At 40.3% G+C, this 22,054-nt stretch overlaps 1 protein-coding gene across 1 annotated transcript in view; it reads right to left on the reverse strand.

The window, feature by feature from the left end:
* NEBL (nebulette) overlaps positions 1-22,054 on the reverse strand; it is a 98,231-nt gene that overhangs the window by 58,617 nt on the left and 17,560 nt on the right. Inside the window, exons 6-9 of the mRNA XM_075140866.1 lie at positions 14,254-14,355; positions 12,553-12,654; positions 5,589-5,696; positions 3,932-4,036 (exon numbers count right to left, since the gene is read on the reverse strand). Of these exons, the coding sequence (XP_074996967.1) occupies positions 3,932-4,036; positions 5,589-5,696; positions 12,553-12,654; positions 14,254-14,355 (417 nt within the window). The remainder of the gene's footprint in view (positions 1-3,931; positions 4,037-5,588; positions 5,697-12,552; positions 12,655-14,253; positions 14,356-22,054) is intronic.

Raw genomic sequence — 22,054 nt, forward strand, 5'->3', positions numbered from 1 at the left:
GAGACCTTAGGGATTGAGAAAGCATTCTTCTTCCTGCTTGCAGCAAGAAGAAATATCCACCAGCACCTGGACAATGCAAAAATCAGAGACTTAGTATTTGTTGAGTCCTCAGAAGAGGGCATAGACAATATGAATCAACCCTTCCTGGGCAATAGAAAGAAATAGATTTTGCAAGAAGTGAGATGCCTTAAGGGAAAGTCCAGGTTTCTATCTCATTAGAGGTAAGACGATAAATTGAGTAAGTTCATTCTGAGGGTGTTACTTAATCAGCAAAAAGAAACCAGAATTAGGCCAAAAAGCACATGAAGAACGCAGGAAGTGAAAGCTATCAACTTACTTATTACCCATACAAAGGGGGATAGTTAGCTTCACATATTGGAGAGAGATAGATAAAAAGCAAGCTTAAGTTCAACAAAGAGCAATGCTGTCCTGGTTTTGGCTGGGATGGAGTTGATTTTCTTCCTATTAACTGGCATAGTGCTGTGTTTTGGATGTAGTGTGAGAATAATGTTGATGACACGCTGATGTTTTGGTTGTTGCTAGGTATTGTTTACGCTAGTCAAGGACTTTTCATCTTCCCATGCCCTGCCAGATGTGCAGGGGGCTGGGAGGGAGTGTGGCCAGGGCGGCTGGCCCAGCTGGCCAATAGGCTATTCCATACCATATGACGTCATGCTCAGCATATAAGGCTGGGTGAAGAAGAAGGAGGGGGGATGTTCGGAGCGATGGCGTGTGTCTTCCCAAGTAACCGTTACGCGTGATGGAGCCCTGCTTTCCTGGCGATGGCTGAACACCTGCCTGCCGATGGGAAGTGGTGAATGAATTCCTTGCTTTGCTTTGCTTGTGTGCGCGGCTTTTGCTTTCCCTATTAAACTGTCTTTATCTCAACCCACGAGTTTTTCTCACTTTTACCCTTCTGATTCTCTCCCCCATCCCACCCGGCAGGGGGGGTGAGCGAGCGGCTGCGTGGTATTTGGCTGCTGCCAGGTTAAACCACGACAGTCCTTTTTGGCGCCCAACGTGGGGCTCGAAGGGTTCAAGATAACGACAGGTTTGATTGGAATGTGCTAGATTGAATTTATAGCTGTTACTGCTGTTTAGCTATTAATTCGCAGGCTCTTGTGCTTGCCATGGGGCTTGCTTGCCTTAATGTGTATTAGAGTCTTGTGCTCGTTAGTGGCTGCTTTTTTGCTCTTGCTGCTTGCTGTACTGCTGCGCTGCTTATCGTCTTACTGTGCTGTGCCTGGGAACGTTCTGATAACAGCAATGGGGATGCGCCTGGGCTGGCAGATGGCCAGGGCATCGCTGCTGCTTCTGTGCTGCTGTGCTGGACAGGCTGGAACTGCAGTGTGAACTCGAGTCGAAGGGACTGTGACCTGTGGCTGAGTCCACGCGGGAGCAGGACACCCCGAGGCGTCTGTGACCGAGGATAAGCCCATGCCCAAGCAGGTACATCTCGAAGCATCTGTGGCCGTGATTATGTCCGTGCCGCAGCAGGTATACCTCTGAAGGGATTGTGGCCCAAGGATAAGTCCACACTGAAGAAGGTACACCTCGAAGCATCTGTGGCTGTGGATAAGTCCATGCTGCAGCAGGTACACCTTGAAGTGTCAGTGGCTGTGCATGAGGTCATGTTGGAGCACCTCAAAGCATGTGGCCGTGGATAAGCCCATGCCAGGGGAGGTACACCCCTGGAGAGATTGTAGCCATGGGTAAGGCCATGTCGGAGCAGGTTTACTTCTGAAGGGACTGTGGCTGTGGGTAAGGCCACGCTGGGACTGGTGCACCTCGAAGTGACTGTGGCTGTGGATAAGTCTGTGCCGCAGCAGGTATACCCCTGGAGAGACTGTGGCTCATAGGTAAGGCTCCACTTGGAGCAGGTACACCCCTAAGAGACTGCAGTCTGTGGATAAGTCCAAGCCGGAGCAGGGGCAAGGGGAGGAGTTCATTGCAATGTTAAACCCTATGATCTGGCCCAAAGGGACCAGGGGTGGAGATTGTAATGGATATACCTTTAAATTGTTATAACCCATGATTTGAGTTGCATGTTATAGGAATTACTATAGCAGGAACCACCTGAACCAATGGAGGACAAACTTTACAAGAAGCAGCGCAAGTGCAGCAGTGACCCGACCTGAGCCGGCTTTGGTGCCCAGTAACTCCACGCAACACACCACCTCTGCTGACCTGAGTGACCACCATAACAGATGGAGCCCAAAGTCATGGACTAAATGAACGCAGTGGACATTTTGTGGACATTTATGGATATTTTATGGACATTTTACAGGGGTGGTCCATAGACTAAGGGAATGATATCTGTGTATTATATCAAAAGATGGGAAGGGAGATGGTGGGTAATGAGAATGTATTGGATAGTGTGGGACCTGAGCATGATGTAAATGGTATGGAATAAGGGGTGGATACTGTCCTGGTTTTGGCTGGGATGGAGTTGATTTTCTTCCTATTAACTGGCATAGTGCTGTGTTTTGGATGTAGTGTGAGAATAATGTTGATGACACGCTGATGTTTTGGTTGTTGCTAGGTATTGTTTACGCTAGTCAAGGACTTTTCATCTTCCCATGCCCTGCCAGATGTGCAGGGGGCTGGGAGGGAGTGTGGCCAGGGCGGCTGGCCCAGCTGGCCAATAGGCTATTCCATACCATATGACGTCATGCTCAGCATATAAGGCTGGGTGAAGAAGAAGGAGGGGGGATGTTCGGAGCGATGGCGTGTGTCTTCCCAAGTAACCGTTACGCGTGATGGAGCCCTGCTTTCCTGGCGATGGCTGAACACCTGCCTGCCGATGGGAAGTGGTGAATGAATTCCTTGCTTTGCTTTGCTTGTGTGCGCGGCTTTTGCTTTCCCTATTAAACTGTCTTTATCTCAACCCACGAGTTTTTCTCACTTTTACCCTTCTGATTCTCTCCCCCATCCCACCCGGCAGGGGGGGTGAGCGAGCGGCTGCGTGGTATTTGGCTGCTGCCAGGTTAAACCACGACAAATGCAAAAATCAAGTACAGACAGGAAGGCTGGATTATTTTGATTATTTTAGACACAAGCTTCCATAAGCAGGCACTGACTCAGAAGATGACCCAGTATGCTCCTATGTGTGTGAAGCGCTCGCCTTCTGCTGACCGTGAGCAATCTTCCTTCCCAACACCACTCACGCACGTCTTTTCACAGCAGTTCTGCGGCCCTTCTGTGGTTTTCTGGAGTAAAGACGACAAATGCAGCTAACCAGCCTACCAGCACTGTGCATGTAGCATAGGTGCTCTTAGAGTGGGGGGGAAGCTTCAGCATTGCACAGAAGCCAGGGGTTTCCTACCTCTTCCTCCCCGTTTCAACCCCCATCACTATCCTATATCAGACCACCAGCCCCAAAGGGCACGTCTTGTTACGTGGCAGAATGGAATGTGTGCCTATTACCTCATCCAGTGTAGGAAGCCTCAGACACTGATGAGGGAAAAAAGGCTTAGACAGAGAAGCTCTAAAGGAAGCTAGCACTCGAGAGGCTGCGGATGGCAGAAGTCAAAATATTAAACTAGCATAATGGTCACTTCTGTACAGAGACTTGCAGATGAAAGCAATAAGTAATACCACAGGCAAAACGAGATTTGCAAGGAAGGAAGTATGTTAGATCAACACAGGAAAAAACAGACAAGGTTTCAGACATATAAGAAGAAATGCTCAAGTACCAGAAGTCTGTATGACTCTTACCCAGTATATTAGTTGTTCTAATAACTGAAGTATCTCTCCCTAAAAGCCCTTTTTTCTTCACTACATCCCCCAACTACTATCGTTACAACACTACAGTCTACAACATATGAGACCATGAAGCAAGTACCAAAAATTTATGTATTCTACAGTGACTATACATACTACATTCCTTACTACATATATTTTTCAGATCATTTTTATAAAGGCAACTTACATCGCTATGTGTTTTGCTGATATTTAAAGCATGGTTTAAATATAGCAGGTTTGGTAGGTCAGAGGCTGGATCATGTAGGTTTTCCAAATCTTTCTTGTAATTCACCTGGAAAGAGAATTCAGGTTATGTAAAATAAAGATTAACAAAATAATTCACAGCTTCGTATTACAGTGTGGCTATCCAGCAACAGAAAGCTTTAAGTGCTTGCCTGAACAATCTCTACCAGCCACTAGATGGTGGTCATTTACTATTATTCGGAGGAAAAGGAAAAATCAATAAAGAATTCATTCTACTGAGCAAACATTTGGGAACTACTCAAACTTTTCCTCAAATAGGACACTTACAACAAAATTACACTTTGTATGACTTTTCAGACTAGGAAGGAATTATTATTACTATTTCTCCCCACCCGCCCCGAAAACTTAAATCAAGAGTACCTTCTTCAATACTTTGAGTTTACTCATTTTAAATACTGTTGATTCTTGTTCTTTTTCTCTTGATTCAGGCATTACACTAACTGTACAAATAAAAAAGTTGTATATAAAACAGTTAATGGGAAGTGCTCCTGGATATTTTATTTAATGCAGATTGCAATATAGTCACCTAAGGCAAAAGATAATCACTTCATGAAGTGGCAGAAGATAACTTCCAATCAGACTATAGTAAGATTTTCCATACTTCTGATAGCTGGATACCCATCTTTACAGGGAAAAGACTAGCCACCCTACCTATCTTGGATGATAAATCTTTTAAACTAATACCTTTAATCACCTCCACATATGTATCGTGTTCTTCATTGATTTAGGCAGACTTCAAATCAACAATACTCAATTTGCATATCTCGTATAATAATAATTACTTCAATTAATTTTTTACTAAATATTTAGATTTTGGAAACAATTACATATTCTGTTGGACCATTCCCAGAGCTGGCCTCTCCTGTTCCCATTGGGTGGTGCCCCACATTTTGGAAACGCTGGACTACAGAATGAAGGCTTGTCTCTTGGCTATCTGGGATCATGGCCTCAAAGAAGATCTCGCATTTTTAGCATTGGACACACTGTTAAATATATCATCCCAACAGCATTATCACTCAATATAGATGTTTTTTCCAATCTGGCTCCAGCAGCAGGCACCCATTGCTGAATCCAGTGACTGCTGTACTTTGTAATACCATTCAGAAGATCAACCAGCAGAATGAAGGCTAAAAGACAGACATCCAAATCTGAGCTGCTCATGCAACCTCCTTCTACAACCACTGGAGAGATGCCAGCACTTCGCTCCTCTAAAGACAGGCATCTACAACAGGTCAGAAGAATCGCCCTCCAGACCTGTTTCTTTCTCTTCTGAATACAAAGGGATCAAACACAAGGTGATTAGCTCAGAGTAAGCAATCACACCTTTTGACACACAGAGTTAAGTGAGATGAATCTCATCTGAAATGGTTATGAAAAACTCCGCAGGCCCTTGGACCAGGGCTTTGTCAGAAGCCAAGGAAGAAATGGATAACATGCCGTACCTGCTATACAAACACACTGTATAACAGAGACTGCTGTTCAGAGTTATTCGTAAGATGGAAAAAGAAATTCTGCTTGAGAACAAATGTTAGGTTTTTCAGGATGTAAAGGCATGTAAAATACAAAGCAAATTCACTTACATCACTTGCAAAGGTGGATGCAATCTGTGCTTGCTTGAAGGAAGCACTGTCAAGAGGATTGTACTGGTGGCTCTTCATTTCCTTACTGAACTGCTCTTTGTATTTCACCTTCCACCAGAACAAACATATCTAATATTAACATGTAGCACTTAAAGAAGGCACAGAGAATTCAGACTACAAAGGAACTTATTAAAGACAATTGCCTTATCCATAAATCTTTAAACAATGAAGATGTTTAAAGAAGCTCAGTATAGTCACACCTGTGACTGTCTTGTGCTGGTTTCAAAGTAATTTTTATGTATCTGAATTTTACTAAAATAAAAAAATAATTTTAAGATTGTCATATGCAATCACTGGTGCTGAAGGATTTGTAAAAAGGAAACAGAAAAGGAAACAAAACCATATGACTCACCTGAGTAATCAAATAAACCAGAACTGTTTGACTAGCAATAATAATCTACTCGCTGAGACTCATTCAATTCATAATTAACATCAAAAATGCGTTTTTAAACAAAAAAACAATTTATAAGATGAGTAAATTGTAAAACTTGTAAAATAAATCACTTGTAAATTTTTCAACCACTTGAAAGTGGGAAGTCAGAATCAAACTTCCCACTCGGCCGACTTCCCTCCTCCAGGTGCATGTGTCACTCGCGCTGTGCGAGGCTGTCACCAGAACCCCCAGGTCTACTGTTAATTCTGCCAGAAATTTCCCACGAGACCCCAGGGAATCTCTCTGTAGTACAGTCCCTTCTTGGGGACAATGTCCACCTCATTACAGTGTTAGAAAGCATAATTAAATTACTGCCATCACTTTCACTCTCTTTTCTTCTTTTTCAAAAGAAAAAGGGGGAACGGCAAGAGGAAATGAGCAATACATAAATGTTGAGGCAATGGCATTAAAAGTCAATAAATCACAAAAATTCCATAAAACGTGCTGCAGAACTGAATTCAGAATCTGAAAATATGAAATCGAACAAATAGTAAATCTCCCTCCTTTGCCCCCCTTGTTGTGCACGATCATCAAACATCTGGAGACTTTGCACACATGCCTTGCTTCTTTCCAACAGCTGGGCATAATGGAGGAGAATAAAGTTCAGTCTGAATTATGCCGCTTTCATGAATGTTAGTCAGACACCTGATATCTGAGCCTCTGCAACATCCATTATAATTTACCACGCTCTGCATTAAATAAATAGGCGGCTTTTTCCTTACTCCTTTTTTCTCTATTCCCACATGAATGTCTGATAGAGTGGTTAAACCACCTCAAACAATCTCCTTCAAAAATTATTTTTCTCTCAGCTTTAGTTGTGGGAAGAATTTTCTTTTTCCTTTTCAGTTCTTCCTTGCCTCAAAAGACTCTCAACATGGTTTAGCTTACACAACCTCGTTATGTTTAGCCACGATGCCCAATATTTCATTAATCAGGATAACAAGAAACCAAAACTAAGCCACCCAAACAGAAACTAGCCGTATATGTTCAAGAACTACACTATGATTCCAGCACTTATGTTAATTTTTCAAAGGAAGGAAATTCTAAAACATTGTAACTTTTAAAGAGTAACTTTATCTGAACACAAGATGAACTTCATAATCTTTCACATTAACTCTAGAAAAGAAAATCTATTGCCTTCTGGTAGATTCATCTGGTTCATATTGTTTGATATTTGCCTTGGCTTTGGATCAAGTGCAAAAGCATATATCTGAATACAAAGACACTGCCTTTGTCAAAGACAAACCCACATTCTGTACGAGCAGTGGAGGAATAAATCAGAGGGCTTTTCTCTTTTAAAAGGTGTATCTAAGACTTGCCTTCTGATAAAAATCAGGCAGTGCTGGAATATGTGATTCAAAGAGCCTCCAAAACCGGGGATCGAGTCAGCATGGTGAGCAAAATTGTCTTTTACTCCCTTGGGCACCAGCTCACATCACAACAACGTTGTGCACAAGAGTTTAAATATCCAGCTACTGCAGGCTGTCTTCTGCCCTGCCAACAAACAGCCTCAAACTGCGCACGCGGACCAAATCCACAACATGGTCCTCGATATTCTTGTTAAGTGTGAAAACGTCCGTGCCAAAGGGACCTCTCCTCACAACTGGCTTTCCATCTTCCAGCTGCAGCTGTTTCATGCCATTTTTTAAAAGATTTCTTTAGCAATACATTTCAATCTAGAGATTCCAGTAATAAATCCTCATTAGCGTCACTTCAGATCACATCACTGCTACTGAAGGAAAGAGGGGGAGCCAGTGAACCCAGTCTTCACAGGGCTGTGTGTCCTGATGCCCATGTGCAGGAGGGTCCCAAATTTAAGGAGACTGCCGACCAATCCAACTGTAAACGTTCCCGTTGCAGCGAGGGATGTCTCGGTACCTCTAGGCCCTGCTGCCTCGTCTGGCTGCTCTGCTTATTGCCTTCGCTCTCCTCCCCAACACCACTGTACATGTCGCTCTGGGCAAAATGGAGGCTGCACAATAATATCAAATGACCCTGGCAGTATCTCAAGAGCACTTCCAGCAGTAATTTAACTCTGACTTGTCATAGGGGATTCATCTCATTGAAAGCTACACACACATTCACTTTCTCTTTTATCGGTATTTTCCTGCTTCCCTCTCCCTTTTAGAAGAAAGCGTGGGGTGGGAGAGGGAGAAGAGAGAAGAGCAAGCCCATGGCTGAGTCACTGTGAAGTAACACACACGGTATTTATCCTTCTTTTGAACAGGAGAAAGTTATGAATGCAGTTTAAAGGGGAAAAATACGCCCAAGAGAAAGCGTTCTGATTAAAAACAAGGAAGAAAAACACTGCATCAGTGTTTTCTAAAACATCTGAAGGAGGGAGGTCTTAGCAATGCTATAACATGGTGGAAGAGCAAACAAAAAGTGGGAGTAGAAATGACAGTTGTTAGTGGAAGCTTATCTACAAATTTCATCGTTAACCAAAAGCTTTACTTTAATGAGGGTTTAAAACGATGGCTACTTATTTACCATCTTAATTAAAGTCTTAAGTTTGTTTATTTTTTTAAAGGGTATGTAGTGGGGGTTAATTTAAAAGAAATGTGTGTAGGCTGCTCTCTAATTGTTGCTGAAGAAAAAGCAGATTTTGCAGGCTTTTAACACAATATCATCCCTGAAAAACCAAACTAGAATTAAGTAAGGCCTGGATAAACAAACTTCTCATCGGCCTTGCACAAAACCTATAAAAGTCAGAATTGCAGCTGGACAGAGCAGTGTCTTTTGAAGCTTTGCAGCAACATTCCTAAATCAAATCTGTAGTTCAAAGCTGTTCACACAGGGAGTGTTCAGTTTCAGAAGTGGATGACATCACTCACTGTTCAGATTTACAAAGAAACTACAAAAATTGAATCATTCAACCACTAGGATCCCAGGATGAAGCAGACACTTGACATTCCTCATGACCATATGAAAACATATTAAAAAAAAAAAAAACCTGTCAGAGCACATAAGATATTGAAGGAAATGTAACATAAACAAAGAGCTAAATTAAAATATTGGTGGCTAAAAGCACCAGCAGAGTTTAAAGCAAAGAAAGACCGAGAAAATCCTAGGCTCTTTGTGTTGTTACTGATAATCTCAGAGAAGGTACATTTTGAAAAACATTTTACCTCTAACAACTTTATCCCTGAAACAATAAGCACCAGATCCAGTAAAAAATACAAATATCCAAAATTATTCATCATAAAACCAATTATTGAACACCATAAGGGGAACACTTCATATCAGCAGCTCTTTGAAAAAGCTAATAAAATGCATTAGAAGACATAAAGAAGACAAAAACAAGAGCTTGTTTTTATAAAAAATACAAAAAATAACCCAAATTATACAATGTACATTCAGCAAATTGACAAGCTTCATGTTTTCACAAGGGCTAACACAATTTCTGTTTTAAATTTGGTTTAAAATCAACAGAAAAGGGTTACTGCACATTGTGGGTAAATATACTAGTCCCGGGAGCTATTATTTTTGCTGCTGCTGTTGTCAAAAGCTTTGTTAAATAAAATAAAATTTTAAAAAGCAAAAAAGGAAAGGGTGGGGGGGTACACTGATTTTGTAGAGCCTTGAGTGCCAGTCAAACATTAACACTATTTTCTTCACTTTGTTTGCCTTCCCGCTTGCCTTGATTGCTTTCTCCCTTCGTTACACCCACACTGCCTGACCTCTTCTTGCTCCTGTTCTCTATACTCCCTAAATTACCTACCCATATGCACCACATTAAAACATGTTATCATCTTCTCTTCCCATTACATCCATCAGAATTGTCAACTTTGCAAATTTACTGTGAGGGTCAAATAACTAATATTTCTCTGCATGTCGCAGCTTATAGATTCATGCTATTAAGGGAGATTATCAACTTTCAGCACAAAAAAGTTTATAATGCTCCCATTTGCTGAGAAACAAATGGAAACCCTAAAAGCCAGAAAGTCTGGAGACAATAAAGAGATCATTAACTTTACTATTTTTTAACTCTTGTAATTGTTACAAGCCTGCTTCACGATCCTTGCATGAAGAGGACTTGACATGGCTGACCCACATTTAGGGCTCTTCCTCTCCTACAGCACAGGTGCATTCCTCATCCTGCCCCACCACCCTGCTCTTTGGACACAGGGGTCATCTTCATTTTTCTGTGCTCTTGATTTATGATCAGTGTGTCTAAGTGTTATGATGATTCAAATAATATATAAAAACATTAGACAACTCATGGCCACTGCCTTTCCTTCAGAGGAGGTGGGGAATTGCTGAGTGCACCTCCCCACTGCTGAAAGCAGGCTGGTATTTACAGCCTCCATGCTGCTGTACGCAGATGGCAGGCAGCGGAGTGTCAGGCTGAAGCATTGCCTCCCTTTCTGAAAGTACATGGCCCATCACACACACTGCAAGCAGCCACAACAGTGTAGACTGAGGAGAGGACAAGAGAAGGAAGGATCCGAAAACCTGGATCCAGGCCCAGTGGCTGCAGAGTTTGGACCACCAAGGTTTAGTAAGAATCTTCTTTACAAATAAACTGTAAGCAAGCTACATTTTGCCAACTGCTCCTCTCTTCCTGCCACACCTTCTGCACTATTTGGACTCTCTAAAGAAGTTAAAATTGCACACGAATGCTCTCTTCTGGAGAAGGATCTCAACTGGAACTGCTGCCATCCCAGTCCCTGGCAGTGAAGAGACTCTATTATAAAGCTTTTGCAGATGCAGCATGCACTGTCCAAGAGGAAGAGCACACTTAATAAAAATGAGATAGAAAGTACATTGATGAAGCCGATGATGCAGCTGGCTCTGCACCAGGCTGCAGGACCCCATGATCCAGCTGGTATTTCTTGATTGTTGCGGTTGTTGGCCACAACCTCAGGGGTACCAGGCTTAGTGAGATGGAGAGGGCTGTTGGAAAGGGATCCGCTTTGGTCCCATTTGCGACGACAGCCAGCTGTAAGCCACTAGATTCTGAAACAGGCTGCAAGGAAAGGAGTGTGTATACAGCCACTGAGTAGAAATAAAGGATACCATACACTAAATTTAGATATAAACCCTTTTAAAAACCTCTAAAGATGTTTGCTAAATGACAGACAGCTCCCTTTCCTATACGTGACAGCAGCATAGCACTAGCTCTTCCTCAAAAGCACAGGTTGACTTCCAAGTCTGCACGATGCTAAACACAAAAGAATCTTCGCAGACTTGCCCGTCAGCAGAGGAATGAGCACATGATCCATTACATTTGGAAAACACAAACTAATCTTGATTCTGAACCCATCATTAACAAAGCAATTTAAAAAACGTATTTTCTTCTTTTTTCCTTTGTGCAGTATTAATGATTCAAAATTAATGATGGGCCAGTGTGAAACAGGAAATTGTATAGCAGATATCTAAGGACAACATCTGGTGACAGCAAAAGGAGCTCAACCTCTTGCAAGCAGACACTGCACTGTTTTGCAGCTTGTTCTCTATGACATATCATTCTCATTTTATCCTAGTTCTAGGGAATATGTTTACTGTCTAGCCAAATCACATTTGTTACACAACACTGATTTTCAGACTGTTCTAGTGTATGCACTACTACACTTGGGGTTTTTTCCTAGTTCTTGGGAGACTGACATGGCCGCCTCCAATCAAAGGGCGTTATCCTCCTCCTACAGGAGGGCAGAATTTGTTCGTGGGTTTACAAAAGCTCTAAGTGTAGCCTGACAGGATTACTAGTGAGGATTATGCAGGGCACTGTTAAAGAATTACTCCAGAAAAAAGAAAAAAAAACACTAAAAAAACAACAGGTCAGCAGTCAAAAATCCCTTCTCATGATGTCAGGCTGATCTGTAGTAGAGTCTTATGAGTAGATCTTATGAGTAGAAGACTCATAAGAGGAAAAGAGGGAATATTTGTGTTTTCAGCTTTCTTTTTAGTTATGGACTAAAGTAATCCCTCCATTTTTCTCCTTTTTTTTTCTTTTTTTTTTTCTTGTTTCGTTTTTTGAGGTTAATATGTAACAGAAAGTAGTACATAAAAGGTTCAGTTTCAGGAGGAGGGAAGGCAGGTGGTTTACATGTCAGGCCAAATTCAGATCCCATTACTCACATTAGCAAGCAGTTACACAAAAGACCCCAGTTACTTCAGTGGGATTAATCACAGGGAAAGGTTCCACTCAAACTGAATGAGTAGCAAAATTTGCCTCTAAGTTACATACAGTTAATATTTTAGAAATCCTAGATAATCTGTATAAATATACACCATCTCCACAAAAGACAAGTTGTAACAGTCAAAGGTCATTGTATTTTTGCATAAAAATGTATATTCTGTTCCCTAGGAATCTTAAATTTAGCAGTCATTGCAGTACTGTATGAAAAGACTTCGAGAACATAATCTTCATGCAATTAGAGATAATCATCTAAAAATCTAAATATTTTCTTGCATTACTAGGAATGAGAGATCTGAATGAAGTCATTGTAAAACAACAGAGAATCTTACTTGGCTTAACAGTTTTGAAACTCCTTTAGCATGTTCAAAATCTGGTCTTCCAAGTACAGCAGGCTCCTTATTCATCTCTCCCCTTCCTTTCTTGTACTCAGCCTTAAAAAAATGAATATGAATCACTATTAAATGGTTTGGTTTTGTTTTATCAAGAGAAATGTAAGCATTAAAGCTAGTAGAAAAAGTCTCATTTATTGATCTGCATTGACACTACTTTCAGTGCTGTTCTAATCAGCTCCGAAAAAAGCCCTACTCAGGCTTCAGCTCCTTAACAACGTAATATTTATTTATTGTAAAACACAATGCACAGCATTCACAAAATTCAACTTTAACCAAATTCATAGCTTAAGCCTGCGAAATATTGTTCTCCCAATCAAGGCAGAATGAGTTACAGTGGCTCAGCATTTCTTATGACAGGGTCTGCAGTTTACACAAGATTATCTGTAGCAGCTGAAACTAGTCTTGAAACAAAACTAGGCTGAGGGGCAGCTTTTTTGAAATGTAAGGTCAAATTCCACTCTCAGTTTTACCACTGCAATCTTGCGGGATGTCAGTGAGGTTGCATTGGTGTAACAGAGTGGAATTAGTCCCGCAGGGCTGGTATTACGTGATCTTTCCAGCTGAACTGCCTCCCATGCAAATTGCTGCAATTTTTTTCCACAATGCATTAGAAAAACAGCACAGATGAGTTGACAATAGGTGCTTTGCGATATCACAAACTAAATTACCCATTGCCTAAAATAGGCTTCTTGCATTACTCAGGCACTGTGAATCAGCAAGGACATGTCATAACAACAGACTGAGAGAAATAAAAGTCCCAAAGCCACTCTAACTCAAAGGGGGCTTGAACAGAAATTAAAAAATTTGGGTGTTGAACGTAAGACTTAGTAGAAGTTCTTGGTTTTCAGAAAATCCTGCATATTCAAAAGGTGACTCAGGTCTCTTAAAACTGTCTCTCCATAGGTGCCTAGTCAGTCTCACATGAAACTATTAGCAGTTACTTAAAAACTTGGCTCAGAATATATATATTCCAATATATATATTGTTTGAGTTGTCTACAATAAAATATTAAACTGCATCACACATTGCTGCTTCTCAAACGGCTCCTTGACCTATCCATTAGCAGATGTCACGGTGGGAGGGATAAGAATTTGAGAGCGGAGTTCGGGGAGGAGAGCCCCCATGCAAGAGGCAGCGTGTTTGCACAGCTCTCAGAAGGACAGCGGGGAATGGCATTTCCCTGTCGCTGCTGGCCAAGATGGGAGGAGGAAGGGGAGTCCTGGGATGCGAGCTTCTCTTGTACTGAGGTGAAAAAAGCCTTGGTATGTCTTCTGAAGTGCAGTATAGCATATGAGCATTTGACTTATTTTGAGAATGGTTATTATGAATAACACTGAAACAAAACCAACTTTAGTAAGCTTAACGCTGTCTTTAGATCAATGACCAATAATTGCAAAGGTCATACTGTCAACATCAAAATAGAAGAAACCCATAACTTTGTAACATGCTAGGCACGGGGGTTTTTTTTGTTGGATTTTGGGTTTTCTTTTAATCAAACCTCCATATCATATTTGGGGTTGCAGGTTTTCTGCTCGTGATGTTTGAGAATTTCAGCAGCATTCTAAACAATCTGACTGAAATTGGAATAAATAAAATAACATGTCTAAAAAATACAAATAGAGTAACAGGAGAACATACATCACTTATGATCTTTGTTATCTCAGTTGCTATCTTTATGTCTGGCCTGTTCAGCACTTCAGTGTATCTATGAGTATCTTGCACATCCTTCTTATAGGATACCTGTCAAACAAAAAACAGTTTTGTTTAAAACAAACACAGAAAAATGTTTTAAGTTTATAAATAATCTTTGAATGACCTATCAACTCAGCCATCAAATTCAACAGAACTCTGCCTAATTTATTCCAACACAGTCCTGCTTGACAGGCATTATTTAGTAAGACCACACACAGGTTAACAGGATAAGGAAGAAATTCAGAAGCATAAAATACAATATTAAAATGAAAAATGGTTTTGCTTAGAAGCGTAGAAGAAAATGAAAGCACTGCAAAGACCCAAATATTAGGTTTTATCATTAAATTTCAGAGGATTTCTAAGAGTACAGCATTTTTTTCTATGCTGTACCCTTTTTTAATATAAACTACCCCCCCTCTGATACTGAGCACCGCAGCCTAGCAGACTGCAGCTACGCTGAACAGAAACTGTAATTCTACCACAGTGAACGTCTTTCTCAGTAATAAGGAGCTAGGTAGCTGGTATGTAATTCAATGACACAACTCCACCCCAGCATCCCCCACCCCACACAGCTCCACTTATCTGTTCCTTTACACAATCATGGGAACAAGAAGGCTGAGTGTTCCAGCATGTGGAGTACAAGACTGAATCTTTCTGTTTGTGCAAAAGCCACTACTATAATGAATGGGCTCAGAAAACTTTGGCCAGAAGGCTAAACCACAGGTAGGAGAGTCCAAACATTCTCCATTTAGCAAAGCAATCACAGGAACAACATAGACGTCAGGGACGTTACAGAGCTCCGAGACCACAAGTTATCCTTCTTCTCCCTCTCCCTCTTCTCCCTCCCAGGGTCTGCAGATTTTTTCCTCTCCCTTGCTGTAGCACATGTGCCAATCTAAGCCCACTTCCGAGAGCTGTCTTACTGAATTATTCCGAATGATTAAGAAAATCGTCCCTGGTATTCAAAAGTGTCTGAGAAATTGAAGCTTCAAACAAAAGTTAGAAAACATAAAATAAAGGCTACAGGAAACAGAAAGTATCAGAATAATTCCTGCTTTACTGGACAGCCTTTTAGATTTTCTTCTGTTGTTTAACAAAGTTAATCAACCTCTCAAGACTGTATTTCACCATCAAGAAAGTCCTCAGCTTGAAGCTTCACTTACAACCTCCGCATCTAGCTCCTACTTCCAATGTAAAGTGTTACTCTGGGTACAATGCAACAAACTCAAACTGCAGCACCCAACGACAAATATGATTTGTAGAAATGTTATTGTAAAAAGAAAAGAAAAAACATCTTACTTTTTGGCAAATATTTTACAGGCAACAGGAAAGTAATTTTGCGTCCATATGGCTTCAGCTAAGTAGACTTCACTGTTGGCCACCTGCCCACAAATAGATCTTATAATTTTTAACCTACAATGAGTGACACACAAGTGTAATCACTGATAAAATAAGTAAATAAATAGATTGGATGAATACAGCCCAAAGTATCATCTACCAAGAAAACAGAAACTGTTTCTTACAGCTTGTTAAAACCACTGGAAGTTTTGTTTTGGTTAGATTTAGATTTCCTCTATTTTTTTAAGAAACTAGATGTACAGACAAGCATTTGCAATCTAGGGCTTTACATGAATTTAGTTAATTATATACTGTTCATCCTAATGACCACATGAGGTGAGGTGAAAACCACAAAGGCAGCAGAAACAGGTTTCTGAATAGCACCCTATCATCCATGTAAATTGCAAATTAAAGGCCAGCATATGTGCTCAAAATAGAAATTAGGAATGGAGCGAATTTAACAACAGAGAATCAAGAATAGTGGTGATAAAGTTGAGGAAATGTGGTCACTTATTGCTCCCAAATGACATGATCATATAGTACATGAAATAATGGATTGTGGTTAATTTCAGGGGGGAAGGGGGGGAAATAAGACAGTGACAGTCCTTTATATTTCACCATTTTCAATTATATTAGATGCAAGGCCAATTGCTATAGCTTTCCCTGAGTGAATTATTATTCTTCCTGCACCTAAACCAGTATACCTATTACTTATGTCTGAGGGAAAGTCATCTAGCATTTTACAAATGTCTGCAATATATATTTGCTCCATTCTGCAGCTTGTCATACTCCGGTGAGAATAAAAATGTTATGCAGCAGAACAGTAGTTTGTCAGAGGTAGGCCAAAGAAAGAAAAAATATGTTTCCCATTTCCTGAATAACCTCAATCCCTGGATGCTGACCCTTTCCCATTGGGATGGTGTGCTGGCCTCTATTACACAGCTGCTATTCTGTTCCATCTAGTGATTTTTTTTTTATAGTGCTATGTTAGAACAGTAAAAACAGAGCTATTCTGGGAGAGCAGGGGAACAAATGTAGACAGGGCAAAGCAACCAGCTTGGGGTGTGCACCCATGGGCACCGAGAAGATGGAAAGTGGAGAAGCCTACGAGAGGGAAAACGAAGCCTGGTCAAGCAACAAAAGAAAGGAAACATCAGAAGGACCCAGAGAAGGGGACATCTTCTTTCCCAAGTTGGTTCAGCCCCTTACCAGGAGGTTCAAACCCTAACTGGAACCTCCAGGCATTACACAATGTCCTTACTCAATCTTCACTCTAAAGGATTGCTCAGGCTCTACCAAAAAACATCACGAAAGGCTCAAGAATTACTCCTTTTTATGAGGACCACAGGTCTACAAAACATCTGCACAAATTGGCCTTTGCATAGGAAAAAGTAACCGAGATACTGACAACTTAAGAGCACCAGTGAAAGATCTAAATGGAGAGTTACAGCAGACCAGTGGGAAATGCAAGCGAAAAAGAAGCTGGGACAAAAAGGGGAAAATATTGTACCATCTCTAGTTTTGAAGTTGCAGGTAGTAAGTTACAAATACTAACTAAATTTGAAGTGTTTTTCAACCCCAATTTGAAGTTAAAATAAAAAGTGGTTACATTGTTGAATATTTTTAAAAAACAATGATGATCTGAACAAAAGCCATTTCTTGTCCTTAATCCCAAATGTGATACATACTCTGAATTGCCAGTAGTTTTTTCAAAGCACAGAAAATATTCTGGGCTTGCTCATAATTAGTAGACTAACTGTAATAGGGCCAAACCTCCAGCTCTTATAAAAAGACATAAGGTCCACTGAGGATAAAGATGACGGTCTATTTACTCCAGCTGAGGGTCCTGAAGATGCTCCACCTTTCATGATGGTGCCAGTGCACTGGAATGCACTACAATGCCGCAAAGTAGAGAGATTTCTAACAAGGCTGCAAAACATCTCAGGTTGTCAATCAACCAACGGAAACTTCTGCTACATGGTAACCCAATCACACCTAGGTTTAAAGGACTCAGACCTTTCCTGCAGTCTTTTGTCTTCTCCCCTATTCCAATTCCAAAACTATTCCAAGCTATAGGTAACAAATTATTAAAATATGCAAAGCAGCTACGAACCCATTTTGCCCTCTTGAGATGCACACACGGAAATCAGCAAGGAGCTGGGCACACCTATCTGCAAGAGAATTTGTCTCTTACTGTTTGCCCCTGCTTAGTATTTTCTAAGAGCTGCAAGTCCACTAATGGCTGTCAGCTGTGTCTCTGCCCCCTTTTCTCTCATCTGCACTTTGGGGTCCATCAACACTAAGAAAATGACTAGCTGGTGACAATCATCATTGGCAACAGCTTTTCTGATTCCCACTCAAATGGTGTTGAAAACTGTTTCCCGGCTCACATAGAAGAGACAAACACATTTCTGGCCCATTACAGATTGATGCAGTCATCCTTTCCAGTAATGGGCTTGAAAATTGATTGGTCCCAATTACATCAGGAGTAAACACATCATTTTCAGCACCAGTTGGAAGTGGTCCAAGGGGACCTGCTGTTGACAACCACTGTCAGCAGAAAGTTAGTCAGTGAAAGGTGATTTTTCTAATGCAGATGCTGAACAGAGAGCCAGGAGAAGCTTCACTTTAACATGATCTGCATCAAAACAAACATCGACATTTTGGTATGTTATTGATGGTGTTTAAGCACGTCAAGTTTAAGATCTGCTGATTTGGTCTTATCAGAAAGAATGTAATTTTTTTGTGTGTGTGGATTGTGACTGCACAATATCCTGAACATGGGAAAAAAGCTTACTCCTAAGACAATACAGACTTCTTAAATATTTAAATTTAGATGGCCAGTGAAACATTATAAATTACCACTACTGACATCATATGGCCTGCAAAGAGAATACATATACATCAAAAGTTTGCCCAACTGTCAGCTAAGATTTTAAAAGCAGCACTGTTTCATACATAAGCGTAAAAGAAAAGATACCAGGGCTCCAACCTCAGATCTGCAAACTGCCTTTTAAATGTCCACAGATGAGTCTATTGCAGTTTTCTTATTTGTAAAATCAGAACGCCACTTCCTTATTTCATACAGTGTAATGCTGTGAGGAGAATCAATAATTTTAACCAAGCAGAACACATAAATTGCTGTACAAATACTTAACATTGTTTTGCTACTCTAATGCCCAGTGATGGACCAGATCATGGAACAGACAAAACTGTGATCCACAGCTTTGAGTACCTTCATCAAATGCTATGTGCAGCTTCTACTCAAGCACCATGTGGCAAGTGTTTCCTTTGCTTTAGAAACTCAGTTGTCATTTCACTGTTCAATTACGTTCTTCCATCCACTTGATTCTCAGCTACACATAAGGCGAACTGCTATTTTATGACCTGACCGTTTTCTAAGGGCCGCCACCTAATTTTGGTCCCAAGTTTAGAAACTTCTAGGTGAGTTAAATGACATCAGCTAAATGACAGGCATAAAGTAGGCTGATGGTCCCTGCTTCACTTTTCTCCAAAAGCGTTTTGTGTGCCAAACTCACATCATTAACATTCACCTCACAAAACATAAGCATAATTTATAGAGAAAAGTACTCCGGTTTGGATAAACATGTGTTCGTTCAAGCAGTATGTAGTATTTAAATTATTTTTCAAGTAAACTCCCTATCATTAAAAAAAGTCACTTTTGTTCTTTGAGAGCAATTTTCTTCAGTCTAAGCATGAAGAAGAGAAAAATGTTTTTATACATGATCACATTGTTCAGGAGATTTTACAGTATTTCCCTATTATGCAGCTTCAGCCCACGCTTATACAGCGTGTTAATGATATTCAAAATGGTGTGAAGGCCTACAGCACATGACAGTTTCAAAATGTCAGCACAAATGTATTGTAAGCTGAATACAGTCTTAATTTTTAAAGGAAATTGCACATTTCACAGAGTTGAGTATAAATGTCAGCCTTATTTTAAGGCTGAGTAAATAGTCTTAAACACATCCTAATCCTATTAGATGCAAACCCTGCATGTAAAGGTTGAATTGAATTGGCAGAGCATTGTAGGTAAACACGCATTCTGCTCCCATAGGTATACTGTACTGAGTGGTGGATAAAAGAGCTTTGTCCTTCTATTCCCCCAGTAGTTTCCCTTCTTTTTCCTTGTACTTTCAAAGCTGTGATTCTACAAATAGCCTGAAAGAGTTCGGAAAGACAAATGCTCCACATTTGGGATGCTCACTATTCCACGCTCTGACTCAAAGATGAAAACTCATGCGGCTCTTAATTAAACCTGTACTTACAAAACAAGAAATCGCAGTTATTCACCATGGTGCCCGAACAATTACCCGCAGGAGCTGTGTAACTCCGCTGAACAATAACAGGACTTACATAACTTGTTCCTTTATGTGTGATAAAGATACACCCCCATTGCACTGCAGCTCCCCATGAGCAACCAGAAAGAATCTGTTCTTAAACAGAAACTAACTGGTTAGAGTTTTATGTTATGGTTTGTTTGATTTTTTTGAAGTTTGCTCAGGTTGAAAATAATTTCCTTCATATTTTTTCATTATTTTTAACATGCTGTTAAAAGTTCTCATTTATCAAAACATCCTTCCCGCCTATGTTTGCTTTCATTTCCTTTTTTTTACTTGCTTCAAGGGTGAAAGAAGATGAAACAACTGAATTTCATTTACTCTCACATCTGTACCCAGCTCTCCTTAATTCTGTTAGCAGGTGATGTACAGCTGTAGAAGGGGAATGAGCTTAACACTAGCATACTAATCCTCAGACCATGATGCATTTGATACAAAAACTCATCTCATATACCTCCTGGTTCCACCACCTTCTCTGAGAGGGATTCCCATCTCTCTTCCCAACATTATTTCCTTCCCTTGTAGTCCACCATCATTCCTACTGGTAGGTAAAAAAAACCTCTTGCTTATGGGGAGAGAAGTTCATGTTCCCAGCTCCTACCCTCCGTCAATCTGACATCCTGATGCTTCCAACAGCAGAGACGGACAGAGTTTGACAGGAAGAGGGAATTCTGTAATCAAGGCAGGTTGCAAATTACTGCTGGGAGTTCCAACGCAGGTATTTCCCAGCAGAAGAAAAAGTTATTCTTCAAACATAATGCTTCCCTGAAGTTCTCCAGCAGCCTTTTAATCAGCAGCCAGCTGTCAAGATTCTGCACACATGGACATACATCTAACATAGACGTTTAGCTTTCAGCCTACATAACTTAAGAGTGTTTGTTACACTGTCAGTAGGGAAGATAGGGTAAATTTAAGTTAATTCAAAATGAACACCCAAGCTTCATTTTCTATATTGTTAGCAGCAAACAAATATCCCATTTAGGTGTGAAATGAGAGTTATAAAATCACATATCTACCTGACTTGACTCGCTTACCTAAGAAGAATGGAAATGGACCATAACTTTAAAGGTATTTACATGTCAGCTGCTCTTACTGGTTTTGTGTACCCTTTAAAATGATCTCACTATTTTAGCCAATCGTCTCCTAAAATTACTTTTCTCATAAGTAAGCTTTTACAAAAGCTAAGACATTTTTCTTCAAAGTTGTGTTTCTATAATTCAAGACACTAATCTTGGTAGCATTTCCACCCCTTGCAATGGTGCATTGAGCTAGTATAAGCTAGCTCAACCATGAAATCAAACCAGACTTGAAACTAATAAGAAATGTAAATACTATTATTAGGCTTTTTATATTGTGAAAACCTAAAGAACTTCAAGTTAACAAGCAGCTGTAAAAAAAAAAACCTAACCCCAACTTTAAAAATATTGGTAAGTACTCTAATTTATTTGTAAATTATTTAAGTAAAACTACAAGAACAAATACTTTGGTCAATGGCATAAACTAGTGCCAGGCATCGAATTGAACTCTATGGTTCAGATTCTGTAAAGTCATAAATTGTTCTTTGGAACTCATTTGATACATACTCATGAGATGAGAACAAAGTAATTCATGTCCATACAAGTGTGCAAGAGCAGGGCAGAAACAGCCCCACTCTCTCCTCTAAGCAGAACCCTTGAAGAACTACCCAAATGTTGACAGTGTAAGACACTGAAACCATGCTGGTGTTCATGTAAACAAAGAGCTTTTTACACTCCTAAAGTTCAAGTAGGTACACATGAATTCAGAGAGCCTGTCTTTGTAATTTTATTCAAACTGATAGCACTTAATAACAATTACTACTAATAAAAAATAACAACCGCTTTCCACTGCAGTTTAGAATAAAAGTCACATACCATTACTCATAGCACATTTTAAACACACATCGTGTTCCAAATTACTTCAGAGCAAATAATGTAAAAAAAAACCAACTAATGAAATATGAAAATATTCCATGCCCAATTCATTTCAGTTAGCTATAATAGACGTATCTACCCAAAACAAGTGAACTA

The sequence above is a fragment of the Calonectris borealis genome, chromosome 2, assembly GCF_964195595.1.
Source record: "Calonectris borealis chromosome 2, bCalBor7.hap1.2, whole genome shotgun sequence".
Classification (NCBI taxonomy): Eukaryota; Metazoa; Chordata; class Aves; order Procellariiformes; family Procellariidae; genus Calonectris; species Calonectris borealis.